The sequence below is a fragment of the Carassius gibelio genome, chromosome B22 (assembly GCF_023724105.1).
Source record: "Carassius gibelio isolate Cgi1373 ecotype wild population from Czech Republic chromosome B22, carGib1.2-hapl.c, whole genome shotgun sequence".
In the NCBI taxonomy this organism is placed as follows: domain Eukaryota; kingdom Metazoa; phylum Chordata; class Actinopteri; order Cypriniformes; family Cyprinidae; genus Carassius; species Carassius gibelio.
This window is the reverse complement of record NC_068417.1, coordinates 9,580,933-9,599,155: the sequence shown is the minus strand read 5'-3', so window position 1 is coordinate 9,599,155 and position 18,223 is coordinate 9,580,933. Positions and strand designations below refer to the sequence as shown.

General features: G+C 35.9%; 3 protein-coding genes across 5 annotated transcripts in view; 1 reads left to right on the top strand and 2 right to left on the bottom strand.

Annotated features, from left to right (window-relative positions):
• The window catches only part of LOC127987296 (putative autophagy-related protein 11), a 308,120-nt gene that overhangs the window by 136,547 nt on the left and 153,350 nt on the right, over positions 1 to 18,223 (bottom strand). The window lies entirely within an intron of this gene.
• Positions 1 to 18,223, bottom strand: part of LOC127987310 (neoverrucotoxin subunit alpha) — a 270,558-nt gene that overhangs the window by 167,887 nt on the left and 84,448 nt on the right. The gene's annotated exons all lie outside the window — the stretch shown is intronic.
• LOC127987994 (major histocompatibility complex class I-related gene protein-like) lies at positions 2,043 to 17,057 on the top strand. Its single transcript, XM_052590476.1, has 6 exons — positions 2,043 to 2,474; positions 2,609 to 2,914; positions 12,892 to 13,152; positions 13,232 to 13,510; positions 13,679 to 13,954; positions 16,791 to 17,057. Exons 1-6 carry the CDS (start codon positions 2,189 to 2,191, stop codon positions 16,898 to 16,900), a joined length of 1,518 nt encoding a protein of 505 aa, XP_052446436.1. The 5' UTR covers positions 2,043 to 2,188; the 3' UTR covers positions 16,901 to 17,057.

The window sequence follows — 18,223 nt, the reverse complement described above, 5'->3', positions numbered from 1 at the left end:
TTTCTCTGTAGGCTGATCAGATGACTCTCTCAGTCATTTATTTTTTAATACCTGAGGACCATAAAAAACAAAGTACACATAAAAACAAATGAAAATAAATGGGTAGTGGTTTCACATCCATGGTTAAGGTGGGAAACAACCTTGATGAGGTTTTCTTTCCCTACCCAGGCAATGCTTAAATAAATGTTTTCTATGCAAGGTAATTGGGTGCCGGTAATGCGTTGGTGATGCAAGTGTTTAAGGTCCGAAGCAGAGCAACCGCCTAGCATTAATCAACTCACCTGTCTGCGTTGTACTGAATGAGGCAGAGAGATAGTGAGATTACAGATGATCTTCAAATCTGTTAAAATAAAGTTTTGAATTAATTTATGAAAACAATACATTTATAAGAAAATACAGGGTCAGTGACGATCTGAAAAATAAATCAACGCAACTTATTTTAGTAAGAGAACTGTAACCAAATTGCTATATAAAACATAGAAATTCCAGGCAAAGTAGACTCACAAAGCCAAGAGCAACATTTGTTAGAGGTGGTTGTGCTGTTGCAGGGAAAGTGGAAACATCGAACTACATTAAAGCTGCTACATTAAAATGCATGTACAATATATAAATAAATGTAGTAATACGCATTCATATGCAATTATGGCTATGGCACAAGTTGCTGCTGCATGGAAAGACTAACCTCCTGTTCCTTGATAGGCTAACAAAAAAAAAAAATTTACTCTTCTTCCTCTTTGATATGACTGGAACCTGCAAGCACATGTTAAATTGTTTGTTAATATAAGGCATTTGGCTACACGGAAACGTAGTTTCTTAGTGTAAGAACAAAAAATATTAACACCATGTTGTGCATAAAAAAAGAAAAGAAAATACACGTTTGTACGCACAGTATTATGGCATCACGTACTTAATTGGTCGACAGCATAGACTGTATAAAAACATGGACGTAGTGTCAGTGACGTCACCCGTAGACACCTGAAGTGTGCAGAGAGGCCCGTCGCGACTCTCCTGGACAATCAAAAATGGGCAGAAAGGCGGGGGCTACTTGCTGAAGCCACGCCCACCCGGCGCGACGGCAGTGTCAACAGCGGCAATCCCCCAGTCACTCAAGTGGACACGCCCTTAATTATGCAGAACTTTACTTCTTAATATAATTTAAACGGATGAGTTATAAAAAAATTCACCCCCTTCACAGTTGTCAGGAAGGGCAAAATTAGCTATTTTGGCCAAAATCATTTTTTGAACCAGGCTGTAAACATGTTTTTTTCTGCTGTAAAGTTGGGCATTTTAACATGGGGAGTCTATGGGACTGACTCCCTTTTTGCCGCCAACTCAAGCGGCCAGTCGATGAATTGCAGTTGTAGTCACTTCCTTATTGGCCTCACGAGAAAGAGCGGGAGGTTGGCGCTCGAGCGACAGTTTCATGGGATCTGTAGTTCTATACGACACAGATTAAGCATTCAAAGTAATGCAATATCTCGCATTTATTTGCAAATATGGATGCGCTCCTAACTGGCGATATGATGATAGTGTGCCGGGGTTCTGAGGATGTAACTTATGCGATGGATGTAACTTTATGAACTTCAGCTAAATAACCCAGGCATTCGCCTGCATGTCCTACCGACGTCATAAGCACACACATGATTCTAACGTTACATTTACCATTAAAGCAAACATGATTCAGTAAAACAACACATATCACTAACATTTATCACAAAAATAACACCAGTTAACCAGTTTTAGGATAATGGGATATACTAGTGTACATACCTCTGCTCTTACTGTCGATCACAATGTCATGCAGTCCTTCTCTTTAGCGACCCCAGTGGACGTTTGTGTTTCAAAACTGTGGCAATACGTACCAAGTGGTACATATTTGTGGCGCTGCAAAAAAGTGTGCAGAGGTACGTATTTCCCATGAGACCAGGTTGGTTTCAGAGGTGTTAAGCACTGCTATTGTGGGCTTTTCAGAGAACCGATGAAGACAATGTTTCTCAAATGCGTTTGGTTCTGTTTGTGTTTCTGGCGTCTGGATGGTGAGTTTGAAATGCGTTTTTATGGCTTCAGTTGGTTGTGTTCTGGTAACATGTAAGACTTCCATGTTAGAAGATATTTTGAAGCTGTAATCTGTGACCAACTCTGTTCTTCAGGTGTGTTTGGTGATGATGAAGTGAGGTCAGTGTCAGTAATGGAGGGTGATTCAGTCACTCTAAACACTAGTCTGACTGAATTAATAAATGATGATCTGATTCAGTGGAGGTTTGGGATTGAAATCACTTTATTGGCTGAAATCAATAAAAGGGCCGATTTAATCACTGTATATGACGATGCTCATGGTGGGAGATTCAGAAACAGACTGAAGCTGAACAATCAAACTGGATCTCTGACCATCACAAACACCAGAACTGAGGATACTGGACGTTATTTACTACTGATAAACCACACGAGCATAATTTTCTCTCTCATTGTCTTCGGTGAGATAAATATTTGTTTTATGGTTATTCACAAATTATTTACTCAATTTAAAACTTCCAGAAACAAAGTTTTTTAAGGCTTAATCTGTAACACAGCCTTCTTGTGTTTGTTCTCTCTGTGTTTTATGAAAAAGAACTGAAGTCAGTGTCAGTGAAGGAGGGAAATTCAGTCACTCTAAACTCTGGTCTTACTGAAATGAAGGATGATGATGTAATTCTGTGGACGTTTGGGATTGAATTCACTTTATTGGCTGAAATCAATAAAAGGGCAGACAGCATGACTGTGTATGATGATGTTCTTGATGGGAGATTCAGAGACAGACTGAAGCTGAACAATCAAACTGGATCTCTGACCATCACAAACACCACAACTCAACATGCTGGAGTTTATGTGCTATGGATCAACCAGATCAGGATTTATTTATTTCTCATTGTCTATCGTGAGTTATAATAATAATAATAATAATAATAATAATACAAATGTGACCTTTTTAATTACAAACTTGAAATTAATTCATACAACATTTTGTTTCTTTTTGTTGTTTAATGTAACAGTATCAATCTTTGCCAAACCCTGTTTCTGTTTGTTGTCTTTGTGTGTTTGATGATAAAGGTGAAATATCAGTGATGGAGGGAGATTCAGTCACTCTAAACTCTGGTCTTACTGAAATCCAGAGGTGGAGAGTCCAGGGGTCAGAAAGTAAAAGTCCTGCCATATTTTTGTTCCACCCATGAACCCAGCAGCTGATTTCACCAGAGGAGGAACCAAGTCATTCCTTCCAAGTCACAAACTAGTCTCAACTCAAATCCCAAGTCCTCAAAGAGTTAAAGTCAATGAGATAATTAAGTGACTAATTAAATGATAATCCTGCATTAGTGATGAACACCTGCTGTTAACAATCAACATCACTGAAGAAAAGAGAAACACAAGAACTACAATTGACTTTAAGCACAGCCTTGGATGAAATCAACTGGAAGAAAAAAAAAAAAAAAAAAAAAAACTTTGTCACCATAATTGTGGTGAGTCCACCATCATGGAGATCAGTGTTTGCTTTAGTTGGGCTCTTGACCCTTTTAATAATTCAAAGTAATTTGCTTTTAAACACTTGCGGTTGTGTTACGTAGTAAACATTAACACATTGCTGAATTAAAAGCTTGAAGTAGAAAATTTAATTGCCCTTTTTTCATCTAAAACATTTTAATTAACTTCATGAAGGTGTCTCTCCTTGGTTTGTTAAATTATGTTCAGCAATTACTGAACTACAAAAAAAGTCCTATTAAACAAATATTATTGTAATGCTTAAATATTGGGGGAAAAAATTATACAGGCTCGGGATTTTAGACATGAGCACTTATCATATGATCCTCAACAGTGGTTACAATAATTATTCATGCTACAGTGCATAATCAGAGTTTTTACTATGGTGTTACCCAGCATGCACTTCAGCTTGAAACGTTTTGTTGATTGTCACCATTGTTGAGATTCATATGCTGGGTCATGATGTCTGTGCGTCTTATTAGGAAAAGATTTCGAAAAATGTATATTTATTACATACATTAGGAAATGTATTCATTATAGTGATTAAACCAACGGTTCCACAAGGTAGGTTATTTAAAAACTGAACATTTGTTAATAATAAATACATAAAATTGTTTTGGAATTAAACAGGCTGATGCCTAATAATTACTTCATCATGTAAAACCAGCTAGTAACGGTTTTCTGCACAGCACTGATCGCACTGTTTTATAACAGCACATGTACTTTTACAGAGAAATATCTAACATAAGAAACCAAAGGTCAAGAGCCCAACTGAAGCAAACACTGATCTCCATGATGGTGGCATAATTTTAACCAATAAAACATCAGCATCTGATCCTCTGTAACGCACAATAACAGCAGGTGTTCATCACCAATGCACAATCATCATTTAATTAGTCTCTTAATTATCTCATAGACTTTAACTCTTTGAGGACTTGGGATTTGAGTTGAGACTAGTTTGTGACTTGGAAGGAATGACTTGTTTCCTCCTCTGGTGAAATCAGCTGCTGAGTTCATGGGTGGAGCAAAAATGTGGCAGGACTTTTACTTTCTGACCCCTGGACTCTCCACCTCTGATTAAAAGATATGTGAAATTGAATAACTAGCTACACATCAGAAATCACTAATCACAGATCAGTAACGCCTGTGCTGATATTGCGAATTAAATGTTTTCTCCAAATTCTCTGGGTGGGCAAAGCAGAGACAGGGGAGGTAACCTTTCCCCTTATGACGACATAAAGAGAAGATTCCAGATCGGCCGTCTGAGCTCTCGTTTTCACAAAGGCAGAGCAGGAAACCCAGGGCTTGGTTTACACCTATCGAAATTTCTAGCTACTGGAGGACCCTAGACAGGCTAGGGGAACTCGTGAACCGGAAGTTGCAAACGAGTTTTCTTCCAAGAGAAACGGAATACTAAATGAGGAAAAATAGTGGGCGTGGCTTTATTTTCCAACTAGCACCTGATTGGATCTAGAAAAGTAGGTGTTTCATTCAAAAATGGAGGCAGAACTTAATGCAGACAATCGGTTTTTGAAGCATTCGCGCGTGAAGTGCTTCAAGCACATCCGTGACCTCTCTGTTACCCCTCCTTCCTCGAAATGTAAAAATTCAAAACATCTGGACAGTAACGAGGGAATTTTTAGGGAATGGGAAGTGTTTTGTGAGTGCCACAACCAAAAATGCACCTCGTTATCTTTCTTTTCACACGCTGTCAATGCTCACAAACACACGTGGGGCGTGGTTACGGATGTTAAGCAGACACCCAAACCTTCAAACCTACGTCATGAGGGAAGGTCCTCCAATGCAGAGGGGAGGGGCATTGACAGATTTTGATTAAAGATTACGAAGCCAAAAATTTCTTTTTTGTGTGGATTGACTTTCATGGATGAATTGTTCACCACAAAACGATCAATTTAGGCAAACAAAGTAAATATGGTCAATTTTGTTTTCAGTTGGACTTTAAAGTTAAAAAAAACCTCATAAAGTGAAATTTTCATGTCATGGGACCTTTAAACCTGCTGTGGTCTGATTTTTCTACTTCTAATGTGGTTTGGTGCGCATACAGGGTCTCCATTAACGTGTCTATTATATGATAAATTAGGTCAGTGGTTTGTGGCTGGAGTGTTTCTTCCTACTTCTTCTTACACGTTCAGTGGACTGCAGGCCCCACAGATCTGTGGGCCCTATGCACTCTGTCACCACCCTTCCCCCCTGACTACTGCTTATCTTGATTCAGATGAAAATGTAAGATCCGTAAAAGCTTGTTGATTTTCATGATGTTAAAATAGACAGACGTGAGAACGGAAACTGAGGTTTGGGGAGGATTCAGCCAGATAAAGATCGCAGAGTGCCTTAGCGCAAAATCGCTGTATGGGGTATGACAGTTTGTTCCATCACAATATTGGAAATAATTATGTTTTAAACCATGAAGACTGCATTAAGCAACATGCTAACTTTGAGCAAGAGTTATGCAGGTGAACGTTTTAACCTTAGAAAATTATACAAAATAAAAATAAAAATGTACTAGCTGATGGCGCTTTTGGCAACTGACGAGGCATTAATATTTTCTCAGAGATGACAAGAGACAAATCTATTTCAACATATGCTGATAACTGCATATGACTGTCTTGAATTATTCCTTAATATTTCTCCTTTGGCCCGTCCATAGTGAAAAAAAAAAATCGAGTGAGATTTATATTCATATCGACACATTATACAAATCAACCCAGCACGGGGAGGTTATCGCGGGGCCCACAAACATAAAACATGGCCCCCAACACCCCCCACCCCTCCACAGTGTGTGTCTGTCTGCTACGCCACTGATATCACAGTTCAGTCATGAATGTTTTCAGCGAACAGAAGAAGAAACTGTTTTTCAAATTAGATTGGTGAGTTGGAAATGTGTTTTTAGTGCTTCAGTTGTTTCTGTTCTGGTACCAAGTAATAAATGACTAGTCAAATTAGTAAAAAAACTCATTTATAAAAGGATCCTCCCTAAACATATGTATTGAGATTGTTCATCATACGCTCTGATACTTCCTTGTGTAACCACTTTTTCTTTTTTTGCATCTTGCTGAAGTCTAGAGTTTGCAGCGCTCTTTGATAACTACACTTATTTGAGAGTCAAATGCATGGATTTTTGTCCAAAATGAAGTTCATCATTTTCTTCATCTACATAACTTTTGTTAACTCAGGTGAGATTAATTTCATTACGTCATTTAAAGGTTCAATTCTCTGTTAGCTACGTGGCATTAACAAGGGAAGAAAGATTTCCCTGTCAGCAAATTCTTTAGCTAATTCTGCGTGTTAAACCTTTTTTTATTAATATGCTGAATAAGCGTATATTTTTTATGTTTACTTTTCATGTAGATTTTTGTTTAATATTAATAATTTTGTTGTGTGATTTTGTCATTAGTTATATATATATATATATATATATATATATATATATATATATATATATATATATATATATATATATATATATATATATATACAGGGGCGAAAATCTCATCTAAATGTTGGGGGGGACAATAAACATAACATTTCTCACGAGCAAGTTTTGAAGGGGACACCAATAAAACAGGCAAAATTGTACTTAAGGATATGTGTACAGAGAGGAAAGCCTTACTATCGCATGCAACAGCCCACTCCATTATCCTTCTCAAAGTTTCTTTTTGGTTCAATGAAAAAGCTGACTAAATTGACGAAAACATTCTTCAAAACTATTTTTTTTTGTTGCAATGTTTATGAAGTTGTTTACACAATCAAGCCAACAAAATACAATGGAATTTGAACTTCAACATTTATTTATTTATATAGCACATTTAATAGCAATGTTGTTGCTTCACAGTTATAATTAAAACATGCATATATAAAAACCTTTGCCATGCCTAGCAAAATGAAGGCATACACACTCTTAGACATACACCCTCACACAACTGTATAGTGAGGTCGGTATAGACGTGAAAGACGGGGGAAACAAAAAATAAAAAAATGTGGATTCATTGAGTTAGGAAACATCTCCTCAGTGTGTTTCTCAAAGACGCAATTAGTGCTGTTACTGCTGTAGCTTAGTTTTCCACTTCTTTCGTTGGTGAAATAGAGCTAACACAGGCAATATGGTGCATAAAATGCACTTAAAATTAACTTCTTGTTTATTCAATTTTTTTATAAAAATCTAAATCACATTTGTTATGCTAATATCTGGAGAACAACTGCACTCTTAGTATGATGTTATATTAGATTAACTATATTAAATGAAATAAACCGACTAGTGGCGGCTCTTGAATTTTAAAATAGAGGAGGCAAACTAATTGTATTGGTCTGGGGATCCCTGCCAATTGTTATTATTATTTGCTTAACCTCTTTAAATGGGTTTTTGGCAGCTTTAGTCAGAAACCGTAAAGAAAATATATTTAATATCGCTACTCATTATAAATAGGCTAATTGGTAAATTATCATCCCAGCCGCTCCGGGAGACATTCAACCATAGACTGTATAAAAACAGGTTCAAACTAATAGCTCGTAATTTATGTCTCTATGATGGTTGGTTGATATTCCAGAAGGGAGGCTAGCCTCCTCTATGATGTAACTTTTCTCAACCCTCATCAGCGCTGAAAGTGAACACTCGATGCTGATTGGTTCCCCTGGCCTCCCCTTCTCTTACTTAGCGGTTGTAATTACATCAGCAGATTCGGTAACTGTGAAATTACAAACAAAATTATATATATTCTGAGACATGAACTGAAATGAATAGTGAATTTTATTAACATTAAATCTTTCTCATATTCACCTCAAAATTGGGGGGAAACTGTGCCTCCCCTGCCTCTGACGAGCCACCACTGAAACCGACTAAATCATAGTGAATGCGGGAAAATCTAAATGCGCACCCGCACTAGTCTAATATAACGTACAACACTTGTATGAGCGTACACTATGGGTGTGTGTAAGACGTTAAACAAGCTACGTAAACACCTGTTTAAAATGCCTGTTATACTCGCTAACAGCGCAGACTACATCGGTGACATAAGTAAATTGGTACACAAAAATATATTTTTTGTGAGTTCCACAACAACTGAAACACATTTTTTTCTCGCACCGGTCTGTGTGTGTGTGTGTCTGTGGTAGTAGTGAGGTAAAAGGGGAGCAGGCAGTGGACCAAAGCACTGTGAGGCAAAGCAGGGGGAACTCAAGATGTTTAAAGCTTTTTTTGTTGTTGCTCAGTTCGCATTTGTATTGTTTTACTACTTACACAATTAGTTTAACTATATATCATTATATTATTTACAATACACATATCTCAATTATATAAGGTTAATCTATTCTCAAAGTTGGGTTGAGAGCTGGGTCTATACTAAGCAAGCTATGATGACTTTCACCTTGATATTTTATATAACCGACTCGCTGAGGCCTAAAAAGATGCTCGACAGTTGACGGGCCACTGCTGAGCATCGTCACGAAAGCTTATCTTTCTCACGTGTTGTTAAGCCGTACTGCTTGTTGATTTAAACATTAAAGCATCCAAAAACTAGATGCGGAAAAGCTGAATAGAGTAGCGCGTGCCGTGTTAGGTGCGCACGAGAGAGAGAGCCTCGTATCATGGACAGCGACACTGAACCCAGCTCTCTTCTGCGAAGTTCACCTCAAAGTTCCTCCTGCACCTGAACGAACAAATGCAAATCGCAGTTTGAACAAACAAAAAGATGTGAAAGAGCCAAATTCAGTACTTGTGGTGTTCTGGTGTACAGGGCTCGCAGAGAAAGTCTTCTCAAAACACTTGAACATCGAATTTGCTTATTTTTGCTCTTGTGCCGACAAATACATACAAAATATGTCAAAATATCCACCTTAGAAATTATGCTCGAAAAAACTGTCAGTTATTTCTTAAGTGAAAGTAAACAGTTGAGGAAAGAGATGGGATGTGTGTTATATTGGATGCGTTCATCGTCTCTTAAAGTGACAGCGCCTAATTTAGCTACTGGCTGCTCTAATGTTAATCCAAGAAAATGAAAATCACTCACTGCTCTTGACTGAATTTCTTTGTAGTTTTAACAGTCAAACCAAAAATTTTTCAGAAACCAGATATAATTTTTCATATATATAGCAAAACTGTAATAATGTGAGAAATGTTGAAGGTGTCTGAATAAATGTAGGTTTGATTGTATATTTGATTTTTACATTGAAGACTATCCAGTGCTATTATTTGGTTTCTGTACCTTGACACCTACAAAATTAAAAAAAAAAAAAAAAAAAAAACTTAAACATTGGTGTGAAACAGGAGTAATGTTGTTTGCACCTTGTGCAATGTGGAAATAGTTTACAGCTTTTTCAAGCACTTTGTGATGCATTTTGGAAACAGAAGATGAGCCCCTTTTCTAACACACCACCTAGCTTGATAAACCCCTTCTAAAAGACTTACTGTTTGTCAATTTACACATATTCTGAATGCCGTCGGCAGAATTAGAATGAGCCATTTTAATCTAGATTAATCTAGATTAATTTCAAGATCACAGTGAGATTAATCTAGATTAAAAAAATTAATCTATGCCCACATCTAATATATATATATATATATTGCTTTACAGTTTATATAAATATTGCTATTACTTTTTATTTCCGGTTCTTAATGATAAAGTGAGGAAACTTTATTGATCCCTATAAGGGGAAACTTATTTGACACCATTACACATTAAAAACGACACAATTAGCTTCACAATAAATCCATCATCAACTCATTTGCTGTCATTACACATTGCAGCAACACAATAAAGAAATTGAACAATGAACACAATAACAGAATTAATTCATATACAAATCGCACCACAAAAAAATATAAATAAATAAATGGGAAAAAATAACCCTGAAGTTAACAGCAATAAGAATAAAAGACCTTCTAAATTATTCTATAGAACAGTGAAGCATTACTAATCTCCCACTAAATTAACTCTTAAATCTAATAAAAATACAATTTAATGGATGTCATTCATAGTAAAAATCATCTTAAATTTTATTTCCACAATAACCTCAAGAAAATCATGAATAAATCCAAAAACTGAACCTGCCTTTCTTATAATTTTATTAATCATATTCTCCCCAGCATAGAACTGCATAAAACAGCACACTGGCCAGAAGCTTTCTTTGTTTTCCAAGCAATATTTCCATTTATATTTTGTACATCATTAATTTTGTTTTATTTTAGGTTTATTTTTAATTAACAGAATTGTTAATATATATATATATATATTAGGGCCGGGACTCGATTAAAAAAATTCATCTAATTAATTAGAGGCTTTGTAATTAATTAATCGAAATTAATCGCATTTTAATCGCATATAAATATTTGACCTGAGAACAGTGAGAAGTAATTTTTTTTTCACATGGATTTATAGTATACCATTAAATAATGACTGAATACATAAGCTTAAGCAACAAAATATTGTTTATTTTTGTTCAACCAAGTCTAGCAGACCAGTGCAATTTTTGCCATGAGGTGTAGCAATAGCATATTTAGAAACAATTTAGAAATAGTACATTTCAGAAATTCAGGAAGCTTATATGTGCTGGAACCTTCTGTAAAGTGTTTTTTTAAGTAATACACAATACTGTCAATTACATTAAGAACATTGGAAACCCTGACTATTAGAAAACATCTCTCTGTTGCTTCAGAGGCCATAACATACTAAGTCCAACTCTCAATAACCTTGGCCAAAACAATAAAGAGTTCAACATAAACTTTTGCACCAACAAAATAATACATAGTTCAACATAAAGTGTAAAGTCCACGCTAGCTGCTATATGTTTTGCGTTGAGGTGATACTTGAGACTCGATGTGCTGCAGTGATAAGCGAACGCTAGTTGGTGCTTCAGTATAATCGGTCCCGCCGAAACGCATCCAGTGAGAAACGTTCCGCGGTGCAAAAATAAATTATTAAAAATGCGGGATTTTTTTCTGTAATTAATTAATCTTAGTTAACGCGTTATTTTTTGTGTAATTAATTAATCTCAATTAACGCGTTAAAGTCCTGTTAAAGTCCCGGCCCTAATATATATATATATATAACTGTTCAGTCTATTATTGATTTGTATTTCCACTTCACTTTTATTCAAAGAGAGAGAACTATTTGCACTGTATTTATCAGTGTGACAATATTCATACAATACTACAACCTAGAAATAATTTGCAGATCTCATCAGCACGAATTATGTGCCCAGCTACATCTGATTCAAATATTATGCTAATTAACAGTGAGCGGTGGTTTCAGACATTACAGTGCTTCACTTCCACTGACTCTTATTCTGCCCGAAAGAATGACAAGACCGAGCTGAAGGTGGAGCGATTCGACCAATCAGATGAAAGCAGCGTTTCAGCTCCGCCCACAAGTGCGAATGAAATATTGATATAAACCAAAATGATCAAAACGTACACTGAACAACTGTCTTGTCCATGTTCTCTCACTTGAATCCTCTTCTTGAGATTTGAGTCTTTTGACCTTCTGCAAGCCCCGCCTTGTTCACGCAGTGATTGACATGGTGGGAGGGGGCGGACACGTGATCGGCTCGGAATGCATTTTCAATGTGCACATTGAGTTTTGCTACATTCATTGCGGGACATTGAATGAAAATGCAATCGTAAGTGTCTTGACTGTGAGTGTTAATGCATTTAAGAAAAATAGCATTTAAATGATCATTTTGCCACAGTTTTTGCTTGAACATGTTAGACATATCTAATTATTTCTGTAATACATTTTCATTTTAATTTTGCAACTTATAAAGCGTTAAAATTAGTATTCATTTTACATATTAAAACTGGTGTATGAAATGGCAAATTAAAATTATGTAATTTAATTTTCATTTTCATTTTGCACCAAACGTTGCACAAATGTATTGGAAAATGTAAATGTAAATACAGAAATGCATTGTCATTTTACATATTGCATTGTCATTTTGCATATTACATCCCAAATTGAATTATGCTACCCATATGCTTCCATAGAGTGAAGCCATCAAATCTAACAAATCAAGTGAGGCAAGACTGACGTCTATTAGCGAAAATGTGCTTTGATGCGCTTGTTTGATAACTTGTGGTCAAAGTGCCACTCAGCGGTCAAAAGCTGCAAATGCACTTTATACCGCCTCCACGGCGGTACGTGCGGCAGTAAAAAAGGCCTTTTGAATGTCTACTTAGTGTATATTTAGTTTTTAGTTATTGATAATAGCACTGGTTCAACTGACAGAAAAGCATGTGGTACTTTTAATCTGATGTAAAATTTCCTGAAAAAGAAATCAGTTACTATTATTTTCTAAATCTAGTCTCAAACAGCAATTTTAATGTGTTGTTTAAACATGATTGAGAACTTTATGTTTTTATTTGTTCAGAGTTTCACACCTTCACCACCCTTTACACTGAAATAAATGGAATTGCAGGAATCCCAGCGTCTTTTGCAGTAGCTACTCTGGATGGACGACAGATTGATTATTATGACAGTGAGATGAAGAAGCTGATTCCCAGACAGGACTGGATGAAGGAGTTTATGTCTGGAGACAGATTTAAAGAATACGCTGAGATCAGAGAACGAGTACAGCAGACCAACAAAATCAACATTACTGTTCTAATGCAGCAATTCAATCAGACACGTGGTGAGTTAAAATATACTACAGTTTCAAATGCCAAAGATATACATTAAAAAGGAGCAGTTCTTATGGCTTTTCTCTTCAGGTGTTCACACGTATCAGAGGATGTATGGATGTGAATGGGATGATCAGACTGGAGCTTCACAAGGTTTTGATCAGTACGGTTATGATGGAGAGGATTATGTCGCACTAGATGTGAAGGCGCTCAGATACATCACACCTGTACCACAGGGAGTAATAACAACAGAGAAGTGGAATAATGACACAGCCCAGCTTGAATTATTCAGACAATATTACCAACGTGATTGTGTTCCCTGGTTAAAACATTTCTTGACATTAAGAAAAGTGGATTTAGAGACAAGAGGTAGCTTGTCTTCCAGACATATAATTTGTATTATAATTGAGTCGTTTGTGCTTCTCTTTTTTCTTTTTTTTTCATGAATTGCTTCATTTAAACACAATTTAGATGCATTTATTTAACTGATCTGATCTGAAGTACTATTTTCTTCACATTTATCTCATTCTTTTTTAGCTCCTGTAGTGTCTCTGTTACAGAGGCATCCCTCATCTCCTGTAGTGTGTCATGCCACAGGTTTTTACCCACCAGGACTAACTATCACCTGGTTAAAAAATGGACAGGATCATGATGAGGATGTGGATGTTGGAGAGCTACTACCAAATGAAGATGGGACCTTTCAGAAGACTTCTACCCTCAGTATTACACCAGAAGTGTGGGAGAAGAACCAGTTTGATTGTATGGTAGAGCACGAGGGAAAGACCTTCCGGAAGACTGCGGATGAAATCAAGAGTAAAAACAGTAACTTTAATAGCCTAATTGTTTTCACACCTTTTTTGAAAGCTTGTTTATTCATATTATTTTCAAGTAGATGATGAGGTCAATTAATACAACTAAAACCAAACTGAATATTATGCTTAATGATATAGATGATTTTGTAATATTTAAGGGAGATATGAATGCTGCTGCAAGTGCAGCAAACAATAAGATGGTAATAACTTAAAGTGTTACCTTGTGGCAAAACTAAAATTTGTCAATTAACCAGTTACTTACACAAAGCCACTATGTCACTGTCTGTATTTTCCCCACTGTATCTATATATAGCAAAACTATTTCTTGATTTTATTTTAAATCGAGTTGTGTTGCACCACTTCATTTTAAACACAGATTAACAAATGGGGGAATCTGTGATTAAAACCTCCATCTACAATGATTACCTCTGCCATCATGGATTTGACACTCTAATTCAACAGCAACAATGTTAATATGTATAAATAGTATGTATTTATTTTTCGATAAAGGTTGATCAAATGACTGATCAAACAAGCAATCAAAACGTTGAGGCAGGGCATACAGATTTAATTATCTTGGAAATATATTTAACACAAATTAAGATATTTCTGATGAAATCCAAGAGCTTTCTGAACTTCCAAGACAGCAAAGGTCATCCCATGATTAACACACAGAAATTTAGTAAGGGCATTGTTAAAATAGTCCATGTGGCATCAATGGTTCAACGGTAATATTATGAAGCTACGAGAATAATTTTTGTGCGAACAAAATAAATAAATAAATAAAAATAAAATAACTTTATCCAACAGTTCTTCTACTCTGCATCACCACATGGTGCCATTTTGGACAGTGCACAGCAAAATCCCCAGTGTTAATTTAACACTCTGAGTGTGGGCTCATATAAACACTGAAGCAGTGTTAAAAGTAACACTGAAGCAGAGTTGAAGTTAATGAGATAATTAAGAAGTTAATGGAGTTATGATTGACCATTATTGAAGACACCTGATGTTAACAAGCAGACTCACCAAACGAGAAAATCACAATTTGTGTGTCACCATCATAGTGGTCAGTGTTTGCTTTAGCTGAGATCTTGACCTTTCAGTTATTAACTTTAGATTTTGTGTTGCTGTGGTAACAGAATTATAACATACAGACCAGAGCAAAGGCAATCATGTGTGCCATTGATTGTGGTTTGAACTAATTGTCATGTAGTGACCTGAATGCGTGAGTTCAGGTTTCTTTATTGTGTACATAAATAAAGTGGGTAAAAAAGATAGCAATCCAGCATTTTGGCATAATATGACATGTTTTTAAAAGTTATTTCTACATAAAGAAAGAGTTCTTTAGTTTAGACACACAGACATCAAGAATCAGCATGAGCATCACAACAACGGTGACCATCAAAAAAGCATGTTGTAGCCAATAAAAACTCATCCATGGCTCCCATCATGCATTGCGGCATGAATAAATTATGAGCTGAACTGTCTTTTTAACTTTTTATTCTAACTATATTTTATTTTTGCTGTTATTATGTGAATTTGTAGTATCTAGTTTTGTGATGTTCAGAGTAGATCTGTTTATCTGGATATGCTGTTTGTCACCATTGTTGAGATTCATACGCTGATTCTTGTTATCTGTGTGTGCCTAAAATAAAGACTATAATAAAAAAATTTATAGAAAATGCAGATGCTTTCATTGTGGATTCTAAGCTGTTACAATCAATAATGGAAGTTTTATAGTTGTATTTAGAGAAAACACTTTAAATTAGTTCAGTAACTGAGGTCAAACAATAATTACATTAAAACACAATCATCACCACCCGATGACTTTTGCTCTTGGCTTGCCAAACAAATTTTAAAAGTAAAAAGCCACAAGCCAAGATCATAACTAAAGCAAACACTGACCACTATAATGGTGACACACAAATTGTGATTTTCTCGTTTGGTGAGTCTGCTTGTTAACATCAGGTGTCTTCAATAATGCTCAATCATAACCCGTAATTATCTCATTAACTTCAACTCTGCTTCAGTGTTTTACTTTTGACACTGCTTCAGTGTTTATATGAGTCCACACTCAGAGTGTTAAATTAACACTGGGGATTTTGCTGTGTGTAAATAAGGCATTTATTGTCAGCTGCAGCATGAGCATTGTTTACATGCAGGACATGCAGGAGATTATCATGCACATGTCTTGATAATCTCCAAAATGGTGCCATAGGGTGATGCGGATGAGAAGGATTGTTGAAAAAAGTTGTTAGCTTTCTTTTCACACAAAAAGTATTCTTGTATCTTCCTAAAATTACAGTTGAACTGCTGATATCACATGGATTATTTTAACAATGCCCTTACAATATGTATTTTTGTGCCTTGATCATGCTGGACCTTTGACGTCTATGGAGGAATTTCATCAGAAATATCTTAATTTGTGTTTCAAAGATGAACAGAGGTCTTACAGGTTTCGAGCCACATGAGAGTGAGTAATATAACACAATAATACAATTGTATTTATTTATTTATTTTTTGGTGAGCTATCCCTTTAAATCCAGGCACTAGTCATTGCAAAAACGTTTTACTCTGGACACTGAATATGTGTTGGAGCTCTTAATTTTGGGCAGTTAAAGTGGGAAACACTGGGATCTAGTTATGGTAAACTGTTCGCAAGCTTTGTATTCTAATCACTGAACACATGCTGACATGCTTTTGACAGAAATCCAGTGTCCTTAAGCAATTCAGCCAATCTTCTGCTATTCATTTTCATACAGGCTCCGAATTAAACTATTCTTGATAATAGTGTATATTGACTGAGCTGATCTCAGTTTGATGTTTTTATTCTTCAGAAGCTGTCCACTGTTGCGGTTTTACTGAAGCTGTGATCCGATTGGTCCTCTCTGCTCTGGTGGGCGTGGCTACTGTCATTCTTCTGGTTTATGGCATCAGATCCAGCTAAACAAGATCTAGCACATATTTCCAAATCAGGTACATGCCTGATGTCATTTCTTAACAGTTTTTTTATACATGCATGTCATTTAAAAGGGCTAGTTCACACAAAAATGAAAATTAGCCCATGTTTTACTCACCCTCAAGGTATACTAGGTGAATATGACTTTCTTCCGATCCGATCCGTGTTATATTACAATTTTTCCATGCACTTCCAAGCTTTATAATGTCATGGGCAGATGTTTTTTTCTTCAACATTCCAAAAAGTAGTCAAATAAAGCCATAAATCCATCCACAAAGTTCCTCACACGGCTCCAGGGTGTGAATAAAGGCATTGTGTAGTGAATTGATGCGTTTCTGAAGAAAAAAAAAAGAGTGTGAGTCTTGCAAAAACCAATGTTTGTTTGCAGGAGCAAAGGAAGCAAAATTTCCTTACTTTACCAAAGAAAAAAAAGTTTCCTCTTGCGTTATATCTAAATCCTCTGACATTTTTCTTTACAAATCCTCGTTTTATGCTTCTAATTTGTGATTGTAATTTTGTTTTGATTTCTCTACATTGCGCTTCTGTATTTGTTACTAATCACCGGTGCTTACATTACGCATATGTCCTCGGAACAGTTTCCATCTATGACAGTTAGCAGAAGTGAGAGAAAGAATGTTTTGCATATGGATATTTTCTTTATTCACCCCCCGGAGCTATGTGAACCACATTTTAATATTGATAAATGTGCTTTATTTGATGTCTTTTGGACTTTTGAAAAAAAAAAACATCTGCCCATTTTATTATAAAACTTGGAAGAGCAGGGAAAAGTTTAACATAACTCTGAATGGATTTATCTGAAAGAAGAAAGTCATATACACCTATGATGCCTTGAGTGTGAGTACTTCTTGGACGAACTATCCCTTTAATTTACGGCTTTTATAGGTTTGTCTTTTTCAGAAATTATTGAAATTTGAAGTGGAACACTGTTATTTACAGGTTCTTCGTGTGTGTGTGTGTGTGTGTGTGTGTGTTTCTTGTGGTTTTTTTATGTATGTGTGTGTGTGTGTGTCATAATGACTACTTAATTCAGCACTCTCTATTTCAATATAAAAATCCAGTTTGAAAGGCTACATTGTTTATTTCCCTCAGATTCATAAAACAGATTAATAAAGAGACACAGATCTCACTTTACTACTGCTGTCCATTTGTCATCTGTAATTGCTTGCCTTTATCAATAAAGTTTTCTCATTCTGAGGTTCAAGAGCTTCTCCATGTTTTATTACAGTTGTTATGTCGAGCAAAATAACAGCACATTTTAATTTTGGGGTGAAATAGATGTGTGTTGAATAG

Bases quoted from the DNA above. Each gene is read 5' to 3' on its own strand.
- LOC127987994 (XM_052590476.1), top strand. From the start codon at position 2,189: ATGGAGGGTGATTCAGTCACTCTAAACACTAGTCTGACTGAATTAATA. The intron at 2,915-12,891 runs GTGAGTTATAAT...TTATTTGTTCAG, and splicing joins TTTATTTCTCATTGTCTATC to AGTTTCACACCTTCACCACC. The intron at 13,955-16,790 runs GTAAAAACAGTA...TTTATTCTTCAG, and splicing joins GACTGCGGATGAAATCAAGA to AAGCTGTCCACTGTTGCGGT.